Raw genomic sequence first — 18,377 nt, forward strand, 5'->3', positions numbered from 1 at the left:
TAGCCACCACGCCCGGCCCCCAAGTATAAACTTCTAAAGCACTTGTTCTGATTCCCACCCACTCTACAAGAAACAGCCCCTCCCCAAGGACCTCCCTCTACCTCTGCACTTATGCTTGGTTGTGTGGGTGTGTGGGGGTGTGTGTGTGTGTGTGTGTGTGTGTGGTGCTTAGTCACAGTATTTGTTAACACTCCAGGTCCCCTCCCCGTCTCTTCCCTCTTGAATGGTAAGAGCATCTCTTTTTGTCCGATTATCCCAAGCCCCAATTCCTGGCATAAAGCAGAGATAGGCCGGCGCGGTGCCTCACACCTGTAATCCCAGCATTTAGGGAGGTTGAGATGGGCAGATCACGTGGTCAGGAGTTCAAGACCAGCCTGACCAACATGGTGAAACCCTATCTCTACTAAAAATACAAAAACTAGCTGGGTGTGGTCGTAGGCAACTGTAATCCCAGCTACTCGGGAGGCTGAGGCAGGAGAATCGCTTGAACCAGGGAGGTGGAGGTTGCAGTGAGCTGAGATTGTGCCACTGCACTCCAGCCTGGGTAACAGACCGAGACTCCGTCTCAAAAAAAAAAAAAAAAAAAAAGTCAGAGACCAGTAAATGGTTCTGAATGAAATAATGAATGAACATTTTAGGCTTGTATACTATTTCATCATGCAAATCCACCATATTTTATTTAGCTATTTCCTTATCATTGAACATTTAGGTGATTTTTATTTTTTTGTTATAAATAACACTGTAGGTTTTCATTTGATAAATGAAATAGGTGTGCCTCTGTCAGTATTCCTGAAGGAGACCTTTTTTTTTTGGAGGCAGAGTTTCGCTCTTGTTGCCCAGGCTGGAGTGCAATGGGTGATCTCGGCTCACTGCAACCTCCACCTCCGGGGTTCAAGCGATTCTCCTGCCTCAGCCTCCCGAGTAGCTGGGACTACCGGCGCGTGCCACTGCACTCGGCTAATTCTGTATTTTTAGTAGAGACGGGGTTTCTCCATGTTGGCCAGGCTGGTCTCGAATTCCTAACCTCAGGTGATCCGCCCGCCTCGCCCTCCCAAAGTACTGGGATTACAGGCGTGAGCCACTGCGCCCGGCCTACTTTTTCTTAATTTTATTTTTCACATCCTATGTGGCTCATCTCAGCTTTCCATGGGCCCTCTGTTTTCCACCCGTACGTAAGAAAAAATGGAGGGGAGGTATCATTTACAGTGAGCACCTGCTATGCGCCAGGCACGCAGGTGGGAGCCCCTATTTCATTTCTCTGTCCCGGCAGCCTTGGGAAGAGACAGTCCTGTAAACACATCCCTCTGCTAAACTGCCGGCTCCAGCCGGCTCCACCACTGGCCTGCTAGGGTATCTTCGGCGTTGCAACTTAGTTTTTCTGGGCCCGTTTCCTTAGGCGATAACACCTGGTTGGGGTGGTTGTGAGGATTAAATTAGACATCTGGGAACAAGTCCTGGCCAGCAAATGGTAGGTTCACCCAAGTCCAGTTAAAAGGCAGTCCGCCCAGGGCAAGGCGTCTTCAGGGCCAGCAAGACTATGGGGTCCGAGGGAGACTCGGGGATCCCAGAAAGAGGAGACCAATGTGAGGAGCAGGCAAGGAATGCTTCCAGGCTGCAGTGGCCAGGGACGCCCTGAGTCCCGCGGGAGCTGGTGCGGATGGGGGAAGGTTCAGCTACCGCAGATGGAGGCGGCTGGCGCGGGGGCGGGGAGGAGGGGGTCTTCCTCCTTCCGGTTCTCGGGAAGATCCTGAAATCTGAAACGGGGAGGAGAGCTCTTTTCCCATCTGTAATGTGGTAACGGAGCCCGGGCCAGCTCCTCCCCGGGCTGGAGGGTGGGAGAGTCGTTAGGGACACCTGCCCCGCTCCCTCCCCCTCCCGGGGGGAACCCACTGCGACGGCGCGCACCTGGGCGCGGGCTATGCCTGGGAACGCGCGGGGCCTGCGGCCTCCAGGCAGCCCTGGGAAAGCAAGGGCCGGGAACGCAACCCTGACTGCAGAGTGTTCCCTCAGGACCGTCAGGAGAGCGCCATCCACAGGATTATTAAAATAGCTATCCAGACGGAAATCAGGTGAGGCTGGCACCAGACTAAAGAAATTTCGAGGCCAGGAGCGGTGCCTCACGCCTATAATCCCAGCACTTTGGGAGGCCGAGGCGGGCGGATCACCTGAGGTCGGGAGTTTGAGACCAGCCTGACCAACATGGAGAAACCCCATCTCTACTAAAAGTACAAAATTAGCTGGGCGTGGTAGCGGTGACTGTAATCCCAGCTACTTGGGAGGCTGAGGCAGGAGAATCTCTTGAACGCGGGAGGCCCAGGTTGTGGTGAGCCAAGATTGCGCCGTTGCAGTTTAGCCTGGGCAACAAGAGCAAAACTCCGTCTCAAAAAAAAGAAAAAAGAAAAGAAAGTCTCAAAGAGATATCCATGTTCATAATGGATATCATTATGAAGTCCTGGCCTCCCAAAATGCTGGGATTACTGGCGTCATCAAGTAAACTCTTTAAATTATACTTTGTGCTTCAACCTCTTCCTTTGAGGTCAATACTCCTTTATTTATCATTAAGTCATGTTCGTGATAGCTAAAATGTGGAAGCAGCCCAATGTCCATCCACAGATTAATGGATAAGCAGAATGTGCTATATACATACAATGAGATATTATTCAGCTTTAAAAAGGAAGAAAATTCTGACATGTGCTTCAACATGGATGAAACTTGAGGACATGTGCTAAGTGAAATGAACCAGTCACAAAAAACAAATACTGTATGATTCTACTTGAATGAGGTAGTCGAATTCATTTATAGAAAGTAGAATGTTGGTGGCCAGGCACGGTGGCTCACACCTGTAATCCCAGCACTTTGGGAGGCCAAGGTGGGTGGATCACTTGAGTTCAGAGTTCAAGACCAGCCTGGCCAACATGGTGAAACCCTGTCTCTACTAAAAATACAAAAATTAGCCAGGAGGTGGTGTACACCTGTGGTCTTAGCTACTGGAGAGGTTAATTTGGGGGTGAGGCAGGAGGATCACTTGAGCCAGGGAGGTGGAGGTTGCAGTGAGCCGTGATTGTACCACGGCACTCCAGTCTGGGTGACAGAGCAAGACCCTGTAGCCGGGCGCGGTGATTCACCCCTGTAATCTCAGTACTTTAGGAGGCCAAGGCAAGCAGATCCAGAGGTCAAGAGATCGAGACCATCCTGGCCCATCTCTACTAAAAATACAAAAATTAGCTGGGGGTGGTAGTGCATGACTGTAGTCCCAGCTACTCGGGAGGCTGAGGCAGGAAAATCGCTTGAACCCGGGAGGCAGAGGTTGCAGTGAGCCGAGACTGCACCACTGCACTCCAGCCTGGTGACAGAGCGAGACTCCATCTCAAAAAAAAAAAAAAAGTAAATTTGGAAAAACTTTTATGAACAAAGATGGCCATTGCCCCAAACTGGAAACCCCAATGTCTAACAATAGAGGAATGGCTACTGTAACAGAATGTCTGAGAAAAAACAAAAAAGGAGACTGGGCACAGTGGCTGATGCCTGTAATGCCAGAACTTTGAAGGGTGGATCACTTGAGCTCCAGAGTTCGAGACCAGCCTGGCAATATGGCAAAACCCAGTCTCTACAAAAAATGCAAAAATTTAGCTGGGTGTGGTGGCACGTGCCAGTGGTCCCAGCTACTTGGGAGAGTGAGGCCAGAGGATTACTTGGGACTGGGAGGCGGAGATTGCATTGAGGTGAGATCATGCCACTGTACTCCGGCCTGGGTGATAAAGCCAGACTGTCTCCAAAAACATCCAAAAGGCTGAGGTGGGAGGATTGCTTGAGCCCAAGAGTTCAACACTGTAAGTGAGCTATGACTGCCTCACTGCACTCCAGCCTGGGTGACAGAGCAAGAGCCTGTCTCTTAAAAAAAAAAAAAAAAAGTTAAAATGGTATAATCAATGCCAGGCATGTGGCTCACACCCGTAATCCCAGCACTTTGGGAGGCCAGAGCAGGAGAATCGCTTGAGCCCAGAAGTACGAAATGAACATAGGCAACAAAGCAAGACTCCATCTCTACAAAAAATAAAAATAAAAATAGATTGGCTGGGTGTGGTAGCGCATGCCTGTGGTTTTAGCTACTCAGGAGGCTAACGAAGGAGGATCACTTGAGCCCAGGAGTTCAAGACTACAGTGAGCTATGATTGTACCGCTGCATTCTAGCCTGGGCAACAAAGAAAGAACCCCATCTCTAAAAATAAATAAATAAATAAATAAAAAGGATGGTTGTAACAACATGGCAAAAAGTTTACTGGGCATCTTTTTTATTTTTATTTTTTTTTTGAGATGGAGTCTCGCTCTGTCACCCAGGCTGGAGTGCAGTGGCGTGATCTCGGCTCACTGCAAGCTCTGCCTCCCGGGTTCACGCCATTCTCCTGCCTCAGCCTCCCGAGCAGCTGGGACTACAGGCGCCCGCCACCACGCCCGGCTAATTTTTTTTGTATTTTTAGTAGAGACGGGGTTCCAACATGTTAGTCAGGATGGTCTCGATCTCCTGACCTCATGATCCACCCGCCTCGGCCTCCCAAAGTGCTGGGATTACAGGCGTGAGCCACTGCACCCAGCCCTGGGCATCTTTTTGCCTATAATAAAGCCAACCATCTAAAAACAGTTCAAGCCCTGGCTCTGGTACCTGTCAGCTGTGTGGCCCTGGGCGGGTGCCTCACTCTCAGTTGCCTCACCTGTGAAATGTATCTCACAGTGGTTGAGTGGATCAAGTGAAGGGCTGTATGTCAAGCCCCTGTCAAGCCACCTGGTACTCTGTGTCCTATGGATGGTAGCTGCCCTGAAGCAGGGCTTTGCAGACTGAAGTGCTCTCTCTTCAGAAGAAGTGCAGGTGTCCATCTCCTGGTGTGGGAGAAGCACCCTGTGCTCCCTGGCCCATGAGACAGGACTGGGTTTGGGGGACCAGGGCAGGAGGAGGGGCCTGTCACCAGGGGAAACGGCTCATGGTGGAGCAGCTGAGGTGCAGCTGGGCCTGTGGCCTAGAAGGCAGTCTTTTGGGTGCCTCCTCCCCCAGCCACAACTCAGGTCTGCAGCTGGGTCCTGCCTCCTTCCGAGTGGGCCATGGCTAGGACATGGCTGCTATTTCTCCTGGCCCTTGGGTGTCCAACCCTACCCACAGGTGAGCCCCATCTTTGCATTCCTCTCTGTTCCTCCTCAGTCTGCCCAAGCTCATTCCCTCACTCTGGACCTCCCTGGGTATTGATGGGCTGCAGGGAGGCAGGACAAGAGCCATTTAGGGACTTCTGGGGAGGGTCTCACCCACTGTACTCTTCCTCCCAGCCACCTTGCTCTGGGGCTCCCACATCTTCCTGCCCTGGAGCCCACAGTGTTGGTAGGGAGGCTGCACCTCTTAGAGGTATAGAGAAATGAGAACAAACTGGATGGGCATCCATAGACGGTGGGGTTAGGGTAACCAGGGTGTGTGATGTGATATGCAATGATGGGATACGGGGAACAGTGTGAGGTCCTGTCCTGTCCTTCTTGCCCTCAGGGTGCCTGCCCTAGTTCAATAGGACTCAGGGTGTCTCAGGTTCACTCCCAGCTTGCCCTTATCAATGGGCTCAGGGTAGGTCCCAAGGCCTCTTCCCAGGGTATTTACCCCCACCCTCCCATGATCAAGGCTGGAGCCAAAGGACTCATGTCTTGAGGGGAAAATTCCAGCTTCATCTAGAAGCATGTGCATGTGTGCATGTGTGTGGTGAGGGAAGGTCCATGATTTTTGAGTCGGGGGGGTCTCCTTGATCTAAAGCTGGCCCCAAGTATCTCACAGGCACTCCTTCATTAGGGAGATAAACCACACCTATGTGGAACACAGGGCGCCCATGGCAGGAGGCCTGAGCTCGGGAAGGAAGTAACCAGGGTAAGCAGGAACAATCCTGGGAGGCTTCATGGAAGAAATGGAAGCCGAACTCGACTTGGGGAATGTCTCTATCTATGTAACTGAAAAGGCTCTGGAGGTTTTTTTTTGTTTTTGTTTTTGTTTTTTTTGAGACAGAGTCTCACACTGTTGCCCAGGCTGGAGTGCAATGGTGCGATCTTGGCTCACGGCAACCTCTGCCTCCTGGGTTCAAACGATTCTCCTGCCTCAGCCTCCCGAGTAGCTGGGATTACAGGCGCCCACCACCACACCCGGCTAATTTTTTGTATTTTTAGTAGAGATGGGGTTTCACTATGTTGGCCAGGCTGGTCTTGAACTCCTGACCTCATGATCTGCCCACCTTGGCCCCCCAAAGTTCTGGGATTATAGGCATGAGCCACCGTGCCCAGCCCATTATATTATTCTTATTATTACTTGCTTTTTTTTTTTTTAAAGACAGAATTCACTCTGTTGCCCAGACTGGAGTGCAGTGGCACGATCTCAATTCACTGCATCCTCTGCCTTCCAGGTTCAAGCAGTTCTCCTGCCTCAACTTCCCAAGTAGCTGGGATTACAGCCACCCGCCACTATGCCCAGCTAGTTTTTGTATTTTTAGTGGAGACGGGTTCACCATGTTGGCCAGGCTGGTCCCGAACTCCAGACTTCAAGTGATTCACCTGACTCAGCCTCCCAAAGTGCTGGGATTACAGGCATGAGCCACTAAGCCCAACCTAACCCCATAATATTGATGAGACCACTGGGACTCAGAAGAAATCTTCTTCCTTCAACCTAAATAAATAAATAAATAATGAAAACAAAACAAAACAAACAAAAAGACTCAGAAAATTGGCTGGGCACAGTGGCTTACGCCTGTAATCCCAGCAATTTGGGAGGCCAAGGCAGGCAGATCACTTGAGGTCAGGAGTTTGAGACAAGCCTGGCTAACATGGTGAAACCCCATCTCTACGAAAAATACAAAAATTAGCTGGGCATGGTGGCAGATGCCTGTAATCCAGCTACTCAGGAGTCTGAGGCAGGAGAAATGCTTGAACCCAGGAGGAGGAGGTTGCACTGAGCCAAGATCCCGCCACTGCACTTCAGGCTAGGTGATAGAAATAGAATCAGACTCAAAAAAAGAAAGAAAGAGAAAGAGAGAGAGAGAGAGAGAGAGAGGAAAGAGAGAAAGAGAGAAAGGAAGGAAAAGACTGGGCACGGTGGCTCACGCCTGCAATCCTAGCACTTTGGGAGACTGAGGCAGGTGGATCACAAGGTCAGGAGTTCAAGACCAGCCTGGCCAAGATGGTGAAACCCCGTCTCTACTAAAAATACAAAAATTAGCCAGGTGTGGTGGTAGGCACCTGTAATCCTAGCTACCCAGGAGAATCACTTGAACCCCAGTGGGTGGAGGTTGCAGTGAGCCGAGATCCCGCCACTGCACTCCAGCCTGGGCGACAGAGTGGGGCTCCATCTAAAAAAATAAAAATAAAAAATAAACACAAAAAAAGGCCAGGCGTGGTGGCTCATGCCTGTAATCCCAGCATTTTGGGAGGCTGAGGTGGGTGGATCATGAGGTTAGGAGATCGAGACCATCCTGGCTAACACGGTGAAAACCCTCTCTACTAAAAGTACAAAAAATTGGCTGGGCTCAATGACTCATGCCTGTAATCCCAGCACTTTAGGAGGCTGAGGCGGTTGGATCGCCTAAGGTCAGGAGTTAAAGACCAGCCTGGCCAACATGGTGAAACTCCATCTCTACTAAAAATACAAATAATTAGCCGGGCACAGTGAGGGGCACCTGTAATCCCAGCTACTCAGGAGGCTGAGGCAGGAGAATCACTTGTATCCGGGAGCCAGAGGTTGCAGTGAGCCACGTTTGCCACGCCATTGCATTCCAGTCTGGGCAACAAGAGTGAAATTCTGTCTCAAAAAAAAAAATACAAAAAATTAGCTGGGCATGGTGGCACATGCCTGTAGTCCCAGCTACTCAGAAGACTGAGACAGGAGAATCGGTTGAACCCAGAAGGGGAGGTTGCAGTGAGCCGAGATCATGCCACTGCACTCCAGCCTAGGCGACAGAGTGAGACTCCATCTCAAAAAATAATACTAATAATATAATAATAATAATAATAATAAAAGACTCAGAAAATTAAGTGAATGAGTCAGGAGTCACACTTAGCTCTGTCTGAAGCTATGTCCTAGATGGTCCACTATGTCACATGGCAAAATCTTAGTCACCCTTCAAGGTGAGATGGTTCATGGGATTTGGAGTCACAGAGATCTGAGTTCAAATCCTGACTGGACAACTTACCATTTATGTGTTAGTAGGATAATTTTTTGTTTTGTTTTGTTTTGTTTTGTTTTTGAGATGGAGTCTCACTCAGTTGGCCAGGCTGGAGTGCAGTGGTGCGATCTCGGCTCACTGCAAGCTCTGCCTCCTGGGTTCACGCTGTTCTCCTGCCTCAGCCTCCCAAGTAGCTGGGACTACAGGCGCCCACCACCACGCCTGGCTAATTTTTTGTATTTTTAGTAGAGACGGGGTTTCACTGTGTTAGCCAGGATGGTCTCGATCTCCTGACCTCATGAACCGCAGGCCTATTTTTTTTTTTTTTTTTTTTTTTGAGACGGAGTCTCGCTCTGTCGCCCAGGCTGGAGTACTGTGGCCAGATCTCAGCTCACTGCAAGCTCCACCTCCCGGGTTTACGCCATTCTCCTGCCTCAGCCTCCCAAGTAGCTGGACTATAGGCGCCCGCCACCTCGCCCGGCTAGTTTTTTGTATTTTTTAGTAGAGACGGGGTTTCACCGTGTTAGCCAGGATGGTCTCGATCTCCTGACCTAGTGATCCGCCCGTCTCGGCCTCCCAAAGTGCTGGGATTACAGGCTTGAACCACCGCGCCCGGCCTTTTTTTTTTTTTTTTTTTTTTTTTTAATTTTTTGAGACAGAGTCTTGCTCTGTCGCCAGGCTGGAGTGCAGTGGCGTGATCTCGGCTCACTGCAACCTCTGCCTCCCAGGTTCAAGCAATTCTCCTGCCTCAGCCTCCTGCAACCTCTGCCTCCCAGGTTCAAGCAATTCTCCTGCCTCAGCCTCCTGAGTAGCTGGGATTACAGGCGCGTGCCACCACACCTGGCTAATTTTTTGTATTTTAGTAGAGACAGGGTTTCACCATGTTAGCCAGGATGGTCTCGATCTCCTGACTTTGTGATCCGCCCACCTCAGCTTCCCAAAGTGCTGGGAATAAAGGTGTGAGCCACCACGACTAGTCTAGGCTAATTATTTGGCTTCTAAGAAATCTTTTTTTTTTTTTTTTTTTTTTTTTTTTTGAGGCGGAGTCTCGCTCTGTCACCCGGACTGGAGTGCAGTGGCCAGATCTCAGCTCACTGCAAGCTCCGCCTCCCGGGTTCCCGCCATTCTCCTTCCTCAGCCTCCCGAGTAGCTGGGACTACAGGCGCCCGCCACCTCGCCCGGCTAGTTTTTGTATTTTTAGTAGAGACGGGGTTTCACCGTGTTAGCCAGGATGGTCTCGATCTCCTGACCTTGTGATCCGCCCGTCTCGGCCTCCCAAAGTGCTGGGATTACAGGCTTGAGCCACCGCGCCCGGCCGAGAAATCTTTTCTGAGGACCCTTTACCCCTACATCCTCACAAGATTCTCTGGCCTCCTTCCCTACACTCTGGGACATTTCTTAAGTCTGGCTATACCTAATTCACAAAAAACTCCAGGCTGGGCAAAGTGGCTCATGCCTATAATCCCAGCACTTTGGGAGGCCCAGGCATGAGGATCTCTTGTGCCCTGAAGTTCAAGACCAGCTAAGACAACATAGTGAAACCCTATTTCTACAAAAAATAAAAAATAAATTAGCCAGGTATGGTGGCACCTGCCTGTAGTCCCTGCTACTGGGAAGGCTGCGGTAGGAGGATCACCTCAATCCATGAGGTCGAAGCCTCAGTGAGCCATGATCATGCCATTACACTCCGGCCTAGGTGACAGGGAGACACTCTGTCTCAAAAAAAAAGAAAAAAAAATTGCAATGTTCAAAAATAACATTGTGGGCCAGGCGCGGTGGCTCATGTCTATAATCCCAGCACTTTGGGAGGCTGAGGTGGGAGGATCATTTGAGGTCAGTAGTTAGAGACCAGCCTGGTCAACATGGTGAAACCTTGTCTCTACAAAAACTACAAAAGAAGTCAGCCAGACCTGGTGGTGCACACCCATAATCCAAGTTACTTGGGAGGCTGAAGCAGGAGAATTTCTTGAACCCCAGAAATGGAGATTGCAGTGAGCTGAGATTGTGATACTGCACTCCAGCCTGGGTAAGAGAGTGAGACTCCATCTCAAAAAATAATAATAATAATAAATAAAATTCTGTTACATACTAAGTGAGCCATCTTTGCTGAAAAGAATAAGATTGCAGCCTGGGCCTAGTGACTCATGTCTGTAATCCCAGCACTTTGGGAGGCCGAGGCGGGAGGACAGCTTGAGCCTAGGAGTTTGAGACCAGCCCGGGCAACAAAGGGAGACCCACGTCTCTACAAGTAAGGTAAAAATTAGCCGGGTGTTGTGGCACGTGCCTGTAGTCCCAGCTACTTGGGAGGCCAGGAGGCCGAGACTCCAGTGAACTATTACCACACCACTGCAGTCCAGCCTGGATGACAGAGCTAAACCCTGTCTCAAAATAATAATAATAATGATAATAAAAGATTGTAGGAAATGGGGATTATTTTGGAAAATATAGGAAAAATGTTTGTAGCACCCATATGACTTAGTTCTTAAGACTGTGAAATAATACACCTATACTTCAAATGGGTCAATTGTCTGGTATGTGGACTATATCCAAACAAAGCTTTTTTTTTTTTTTTTCACTCTGTCACCCAGGCTGGAGTGCAGTGACATGATCTCAGCTCACTGCAACTTTTGCCCGGGTTCAAGCAATTTTTGTGACTCAGTCTCCAGAGTAGCTGGGACTACAGGCATATGCCACCATGCGCAGCTAATGTTTTTGTATTTTTAGTAGAGATGGGGTTTCACCATGTTGGCCAGGGTGTTCTCAAACTCCTGACCTCAGGTAATCCACCCACCTCAGCCCTGCAAAGTGCTGGGATTACAAGTGTAAGCCACCACACCCAGCCTTTTTTTTTTTTTTTTTTTTTTTTGAGACTAAATCTTGTGCTGTTGCCCAGGCTGGAGTGCAGTGGGATGATCTCAGCTCACTGCAACCTCCGCCTCCTGGCTTTAAGCAACTCTCCTGCCTCAGCCTCCCAAGTAGCTGGGACTACGGGTGCACACCACCACAACCGACTAATTTTTGTATTTTTGGTAGAGATGGGGTTCCACCATGTTGGCCAGACTGGTCTTGAACTCCTAACCTTAGGTGATCGGCCTGCCTCAGCCTCCCAAAGTGCTAGGATTACAGGTGTGAGCCACCGCGCCCAGCCAACAAAGCTTTTTTTTTTTTTTTTTGAGACAGAGTCTTGCTCTGTCGCCAGGCTGGAGTGCAGTGGCGCGATCTAGGCTCACTACAACTTCCACTTCCCTGGTTCAAGCGATTCTCCTGCCTCAGCCTCCCGAGTAGCTGAGATTACAGGCATGTGCCACCATGCCCAGCTAATTTTGTATTTTTAGTAGAGATGGAGTTTCACCATGTTGGCCAGTATTGTCTCGATCTCCTGACCTTGTGATCTGCCTGCCTCAGCCTCCCAAAATGCTAGGATTACAGGCTTGAGCCACCGCACCCGGCCAACAAAGCTTTTTTTATTATTATTATTATTTTTAAAAAGGCTGGGTGTGGTGCCTCATGCCTGTAATCCTAGCACTTTGGGAGGTCGAGGCGGGCGGATAACCTGAGGTCAGGAGTCCGAGACCAGCCTGACCAACATGGAGAAACCCAGTCTCTACTAAAAACATAAAAATAAAAACTAGCCGGGGTGGTGGCGTGGGACCTTGGGAGGCTGAGGCAGAAGAAAGCTTGAACCCAGGAGGTGGAGGTTGCAGTGAGCCGAGATTGTGCCACTGCACTCCAGCCTGGGAGGCAGAGCGAGACTCTGTCTCAAAAAACAAAGAAACAAACAAAAAAACTACAGGCTACAGAAAAAGGCTGAGAATAAAAGAAAAAACACCCATGCACACTCCACCTAGATTAACAAATGTTTAACATTTTTCCATGTTTAAATCAGACTTTTAAAAAAAGAAACAAAAAGTTACAGATATATTTGAGGCCCCTTCTAATCTCATTGCAGGTCCTGTTTCCTTCCCTTCCTCACCAGAGGCTGCCACAGCAGGGTATTACAAGTATTTGTTTGCACATTTACTGTCTCCCATGGAACTGAGTTCCTTGAGAGCAGGAACGATGACTTATCCAATGTTGTATCTCTAGTTCCTGGCACAGAAAGGGGCTCGGATATCATAGACAAGTGGATGGAAGGAGAGGTGGGTGAATGGATAGACAGATACATAGATGAAAGGTAGAAAGAATAGATGGAGGTGGCTGGGCGCAGTGGCTCACTCTTGTAATCCCAGCACTTTGGGAGGCTGAGGCAGGTAGATCACAAGGTCAGGAGATCGAGATCATCCTGGTTAACACAGTGAAACCCCGTCTCTACTAAAAAAAAAAAAAAAAAAAAAATTAGCCAGGCGGGCGCAGTGGCGGGTGCCTATAGTCCCAGCTACTTGGGAGACTGAGGCAGGAGAATAGTGTAAACCTGGGATGCAGAGCTTGCAGTGAGCCGAGATCATGCCACTGCACTCTAGCCTGGGCAACAGAGCGAAACTCTGTCTCAAAAAAAAAAAAAAAAGAAAAAGAAGGAATACATGGAGGATAGATGGCTGATAGAAGAAAGGATGGATAAATAGGTGAGTGAATGAAAGGATGGGCAGATGGAGGGAAGGAAGGGTGGTTTGATGGGAAAATGCAAGGAGGGAGGAATGGATGAGTGGCTAGAAGGACAGGTAGATGGATGGTGGATGGATGGATAGATGGAAAGACAGAAATGTAGAACCCTAGCCTACAACACAATGCTGGCCTGGGAAGCCACAAGCTGGTCTAGCACCCACAGGTGCATGCTCTCTTGCAGGTGTGGGTGGCACACCCTTTCCTTCTCTGGCCCCACCAATCAGGCTACTGGCGGATGGAAAACAGCAGATGGTGGTGGTCTGCCTGGTCCTTGATGTTGCACCCCCCGGCCTTGACAGCCCCATCTGGTTCTCAGCCGGCAACGGTAGTGCACTGGATGCCTTCACCTATGGCCCTTCGCCAGCAACGGATGGCACCTGGACCAGCTTGGCCCATCTCTCCCTGCCCTCTGAGGAGCTGGCATCCTGGGAGCCTTTGGTCTGCCACACTGGGCCTGGGGCTGAGGGCCACAGCAGGAGTACACAACCCCTGCAGCTGTCAGGTGGGGATGGAGCCTGGGCCCTTGCGGATGCTCCCTGTCCCCTTCCACACACCAGGGTATGGTTGGAGGGAGGGCAGGCTCCAGGCTGCAAAGGCATGAAGGGTGTCCAAGTGCAGAGCCTCCAGGTGAGGTGACACTTGGGCTCAGGGGAGAGTGGCCTCAGGGCCATGAATTCTGGGATTTGCAACTGCAATATCTGTTTGAAATCCAGGCTCTGCAGCACGGCTTCCAAAGATAAAAATGCCTCCTTCCACCTAGGATTCATTATACACACATAGACATATCACCCTGTGTACATGACACCCTGTAAGGACCAAACTAATTAACAAATCACTACCAGTTATTGAGCGTTGACTCTGTTCTAGGCAGTGTTCTATACACTTCACATTTATGAGACAGATCATATAATTCCCTCAATTTTACAGGCATGGGGAGGCTAAGTAACATGTCTAAAGCCAGTGATTTTTGTTTCCCCCTCCATTGTATTTTGAAACAGCAATTATTATCACTGACCAGATGACTTACTTCCTCTCTGGGGATTATCTCAGTTTTGTCATCTTCCAAATGGGAATGTTTGTTAACTAAGTGCCCTGACTTCCAAAGAATGCCGTGAAGACGGTCAGTTCCTTATCTGAGAGTGCCGGGCACCCCAGCCTCCCCAGGGCACAGAACAGGGAACAGTGCAAAGTGAGGGAGGTTTGGGCCCTCAGAGGACTTGCAGCAAATGGGCTCAGGGTTTCTGGTGCTGGCTCACTTGTCCATTTACCCCAATGCCTTGACACCCACGCTGTGCCAGGGCCTGGGCATAGCACTAGGGATGGCCTCCAAAGTGCATGGCCCATCCCCAAAGACTCACTCCCTTCTCCTTGGACAACAGGAGAGGCTTCTACAGCCAGGACCTGCCCCTGGGAGCCTCTCAGGGGTGAGTACTCTGGGCAAGGGGTGGGGAATAAGAGGCTGGGACCAGGACCTTGGGCCTGGGGGGTGGGGCATTCAGCTCTGGCCTAATGGGTCTTACACAGGAGGTCAGTAGGTGTCCCATGTAGAGGCTGTCATGCTAGGTTGGGGCACTGGCTAGCATGGGCCTCAGTCTACCTAGGATAAGACGGGGGTGAATCCTTTGACCTTAGCCTAATTCTTGGACATTAGTTGAGAAGCACAGGTGACAGCTAATAGAGGGGTCTTTGGAGTCCTCCTTGGGCAGCCCAGGCAGGGGGTCTCAGCATTACAGGCCGTGTAAATGGGAGGCTGTCTGGGGTGATGGAAAGAGCACTGGATGGACAGTCATGAAGTTGGGCTGTGGTCCAACTCTGCTTCCTGACCAAATAGAGAATTTGGAAGCTGGGCACGGTGGCTCACATCTGTAATCCCAGCACTTTGGGAGGCCGAGGTGGGTGGATCACAAGGTCAGGAGTTTGAGACCAGCCTGGCCAACATGGTGAAACCCTGTCTCTACTAAAAATACAAAAATTAGCCAAGCGTGGTAGCACACGCCTATAGTCCCAGCTACTCGGGAGGGTGAGGTAGGAGAATCACTTGAACCCAAGAGGTGGAGGTTGCAGTGAGCTGAGATCGGGCCACTGCACTCCAGCCTGGGTGACAGAGTAAGACTCCATCTCAAAAAAAAAAAAAAGGATTTTGAGCTACTCTCTGCATCAGATGCTAAGTCCTGCCTGGCCCCCACCCTTACCCCCATGATTGTTAGGGAATAAAATAAAATGAAGGCCAGGAAGGTATTTATTATTACCAGTAAGAACGGAGGCTAGACACCGGGATGGACTTTCCCTGGAGGAGGGGGTCAAGGGGATGGGCAATGGCAAGGGCAGAGGACAAGGCCCTCTCCTCCATGGACGTTCTCTCCTGGGGTGGGGGGCTGCGGGCTCCTGCGGGCTCCTGAGTGGTTCCTCCTCGCAGGGATGCCGGGCGGGGTGCTGTGGCTGGGGGTGCTGCGGCTGCTGCTCTTCAAGCTGCTGCTGTTTGACCTGCTCCTGACCTGCAGCCGCCTGCGCCACCCCGCGGGCCCACCGCCTTCCCCCGTAGCCGCCACCCGCCTGCGAGCCCTCGGCTCCCACCGACTGTACCTGGCCACGGAGACTGGGGGACGAGAGGCCACCAGCTCACCCAGGCCCCAGCCTTGGGACCATGGCTGGAGTGACACCCCTCTGGGTCGGAAGCCTGGGAGCCCAGTCTGGGAGGAGGGGTCTTACCTCAGCAGATACCCCACCTGCCCAGCACAGGCCTGGTGCTCAAGATCTGACCTCAGGATTCCTTCCTCGAGTCTTGGAGTATTTTTTGCATGTGACCTGCCTCCTCCTCTGCAGGCTGGAGCTGCCTGAGGGCAGGGCTCTACCTCCCCCAGGCCACCTCTCCACCCCCCAGAATGGTGATCCACCCAGTTACCATTTAGGGGGTATTTAGGGAGCAGATGACTGAGAACATTAAAAAAGAACTTAAATGACATAGCAAATGAGAAATGTTTGAATTCATGTCTATCCTGGGAGGAGGGAATTTGGCAGAGTTAGAAGTAGGAGAAATCCAGGAAGGTTCCCTTGAGGAAGAGGGCTTCCTGAGAGAGAACTTGGGAACTACAGAGTGGGGCTGGTGGTTGGGAAGGCAGCTGTCCCATGGCTGTCTCCTCGCCCCACAGCAAGCTGGGAGGCCCCCTCTTCTCCTCACCCTGGCCCAACCTCTGTGTGAGATCAGGGCAGAGAGCCCAGGAAACCAGGAAGGTGGATGCTGGGTCGATGTGAACTCTTGTACAGACTCGACAGAGGTGAACAGGGCCAGGGTTTCCGGGGAACAGGATCGTTTTCAATGCCAAGAGTATGAGGTATTAATTCCAAACTTGCAGTTTATTAATCAATTAAGAGTCATTATTCATTTGACAAATATTCTTTGAGCATCAACCCTAAGCCAGGTACGAAAGAGGCTTGGCTTTTTTGGTTTGGTTGTTTCCTAAAGAAGATTCTTACATTGATCGAGTATGAGGCTTCCACAGTAAAGCATAACGTGTGTGTCCCCTGCTTGCCCAGTGCTGGCAGGAAATGCAGCCTTTCCCAAGGGTTGTCCGCTAGTAATCACTCCAAGAGACTCTGGGTGCTCTCATGTGAATCCACCTGTCCCTTGGGCCGCATAGGATAGTCTGCTGGATCAACCTTAGTCTTCCTTCCCCCAGGGAGGGGGTGGGGAACTATGCCCCAGCACCCCAACACATGGTTTCAAGGACACCCTCAGGTTCCCTGAGCCTCTGTACTCTCTCAGCTACTGTTCCATAAAAACTCTCACTGCCTCCTCCACTGCTCATCTCTCGCCAGCCTGAAAGGAGATTCTCCCACTTGCTTTGGGGATTCTTGGGTGGTGGTGGCTGGGGGTGGGAGGGTCCCACAGCTTCTAGGGATGAATCTGTCCACCATCCCCACAAGGCATATTCCTTCCCTGACACACAGACTGAGAGAGGGGGTGGGCAGGGGCCAAGGAGGGGCCCAGCTATAACCTCAGACTTTCTCTGGCCACTATCCCTTCCCAGCTATCCGGCCAGATGCTGAGCCCAAGCCTCTCAATCTCCACTGTCAGGCTGGCTTAATCTTATTTCCCAGGAGGACTTCTGAGCTGAGGTGAATCAAGGGCCATGGCCAAGCTCTGAGCCTATCCAAGTTTGTGTTGTGTTGTGTTGTGTTGTATTGTATTGTATTGTATTGTAGTTTATTTTTTGAGACAGGGTCTAACTCTGTTCCTCAGGCTGGAGTGCAGTGGTGCAATCTCGACTCACTGCAATCTCTGCCTCCCGGATTCCAGCAATTCTCCCACCTCAGCCTCTCGAGTAGCTGGGACTACAGGCACGTGCTGCCATGCCTGGCTCATTTTTGTATTTTTTGGCAGAGACAGCGTTTCATCATGTTGGCCAGGCTGGTCTTGAACTTCTGACCTCAAGTGATCTGCCTGCCTCAGCCTCCTGAAGTGCTGGGATTACGAGTGTGAGCCACTGTGCCCAGCTTGAGCCTACCCAAGTCTTATCAAGCCTAGAAAACATGGAGGACCTCAGGATGGTGTCCTGATCTTGTACACTGCGGAATGCCACATGCCACAGCCTCCGCCTATCCAAAGTGCCTTGTTACCAACACAGTTGTTTTGGACAAGAAAAAGAGGTCAGAAAGTGACAAGGCCTGGGCCTCAGTGCTCTGAAGTCTTCATAAACTAGCATAAATATCCAACCTCTAGGAAGGAAACAAGAAGCTATCAGGGAACAGGGTTTTATGGCCAATTTGCCGACAACTTCCCAGAGAAGCAACTTTGGTCTCTACAAGGACACTGAGTTCAGGGGCAGCCTGAAGAAGACCTCAAAACCAAGAGTGCTCCTCTTTATTTTTATTTATTTTTTGTTTGTTTGTTTGTTTTGAGACGGAGTCTCGCTCTGTAGCCCAGGCTGGAGTGCAGTGGCACAACATTGGCTCACTGCAAGCTCCGCCTCTCGGGTTCACACCATTCTCCTGCCTCAGCCTCCTGAGTAGCTGGGACTACAGGCGCCCACCACCACGCCCGCCTAATTTTTGTATTTTGTTTAGTAGAGACGGGGTTTCACCGTGTTAGCCAGGATGGTCTTGATCTCACCTCATGATCCGCCTGCCTCGGCCTCCCAAGTGCTGGGATTACAGGCATGAGCCACCGCGCCTGGCCTATTTTTATTTTTTGGGATGGAGTCTCGCTCTGTCACTGGACTGGAGTGCAGTGGCGTGATCTCAGCTCACTGCAACCTCCGCCTCCAGGGTTCAAGCGATTCTCCCACCTCAGCCTCCCAAGTAACTGGGACTACAGGTGCCCACCAACACAGCTAATTTTTTTATATTTTTAGTAGAGAGAGGGTTTCACCATATAGGCCAGGCTGGTCTCCAATTCCTGACCTTGTGATCCACCTGCCTTGGCCTCCCTAAGTGCTGGGATTACAGGCATGAACCACCATGCCCGGCCTTTATTATTTTTGAGACAGTCTCACCCTGTCGCCCAGGCTGGAGTACAATGGCATGATCGTGGCTCACTGCAACCTCCACCTCCCAGGTTCAAGTAATTCTTTTGCCTCCGCCTCCTGAGTAGCTGGGATTATAGGT

The 18,377-nt window shown here is 50.7% G+C and overlaps 1 protein-coding gene across 2 annotated transcripts; it reads left to right on the plus strand.

The window, feature by feature from the left end:
• The first annotated feature begins 1,981 nt into the window (after positions 1-1,981).
• On the plus strand, positions 1,982-15,742 carry PTCRA (pre T cell antigen receptor alpha). 2 transcript variants are annotated; one of them, XM_030929092.1, is made up of 4 exons: positions 1,982-2,069; positions 12,955-13,275; positions 14,153-14,197; positions 15,190-15,742. In XM_030929092.1, exons 2-4 carry the CDS (start codon positions 13,023-13,025, stop codon positions 15,609-15,611), a joined length of 720 nt encoding a protein of 239 aa, XP_030784952.1. In that variant the 5' UTR covers positions 1,982-2,069; positions 12,955-13,022; the 3' UTR covers positions 15,612-15,742. The 2 variants fall into 2 exon arrangements, with proteins under 2 accessions (XP_030784952.1, XP_010367981.1); XM_010369679.2 differs by lacking the exon at positions 1,982-2,069 and adding an exon at positions 4,972-5,152.
• The last annotated feature ends 2,635 nt before the right edge of the window (positions 15,743-18,377 follow it).

Source organism: Rhinopithecus roxellana, chromosome 4, assembly GCF_007565055.1.
Source record: "Rhinopithecus roxellana isolate Shanxi Qingling chromosome 4, ASM756505v1, whole genome shotgun sequence".
NCBI classification, from domain to species: Eukaryota; Metazoa; Chordata; class Mammalia; order Primates; family Cercopithecidae; genus Rhinopithecus; species Rhinopithecus roxellana.

Coding starts and splice junctions, on each gene's coding strand:
- PTCRA (XM_010369679.2), top strand. CDS start 5,095: ATGGCTAGGACATGGCTGCTATTTCTCCTGGCCCTTGGGTGTCCAACC. Junction 5,153..12,954: donor GTGTCCAACCCTACCCACAG/GTGAGCCCCATC, acceptor GCTCTCTTGCAG/GTGTGGGTGGCACACCCTTT. Junction 14,198..15,189: donor CCCCTGGGAGCCTCTCAGGG/GTGAGTACTCTG, acceptor TCCTCCTCGCAG/GGATGCCGGGCGGGGTGCTG.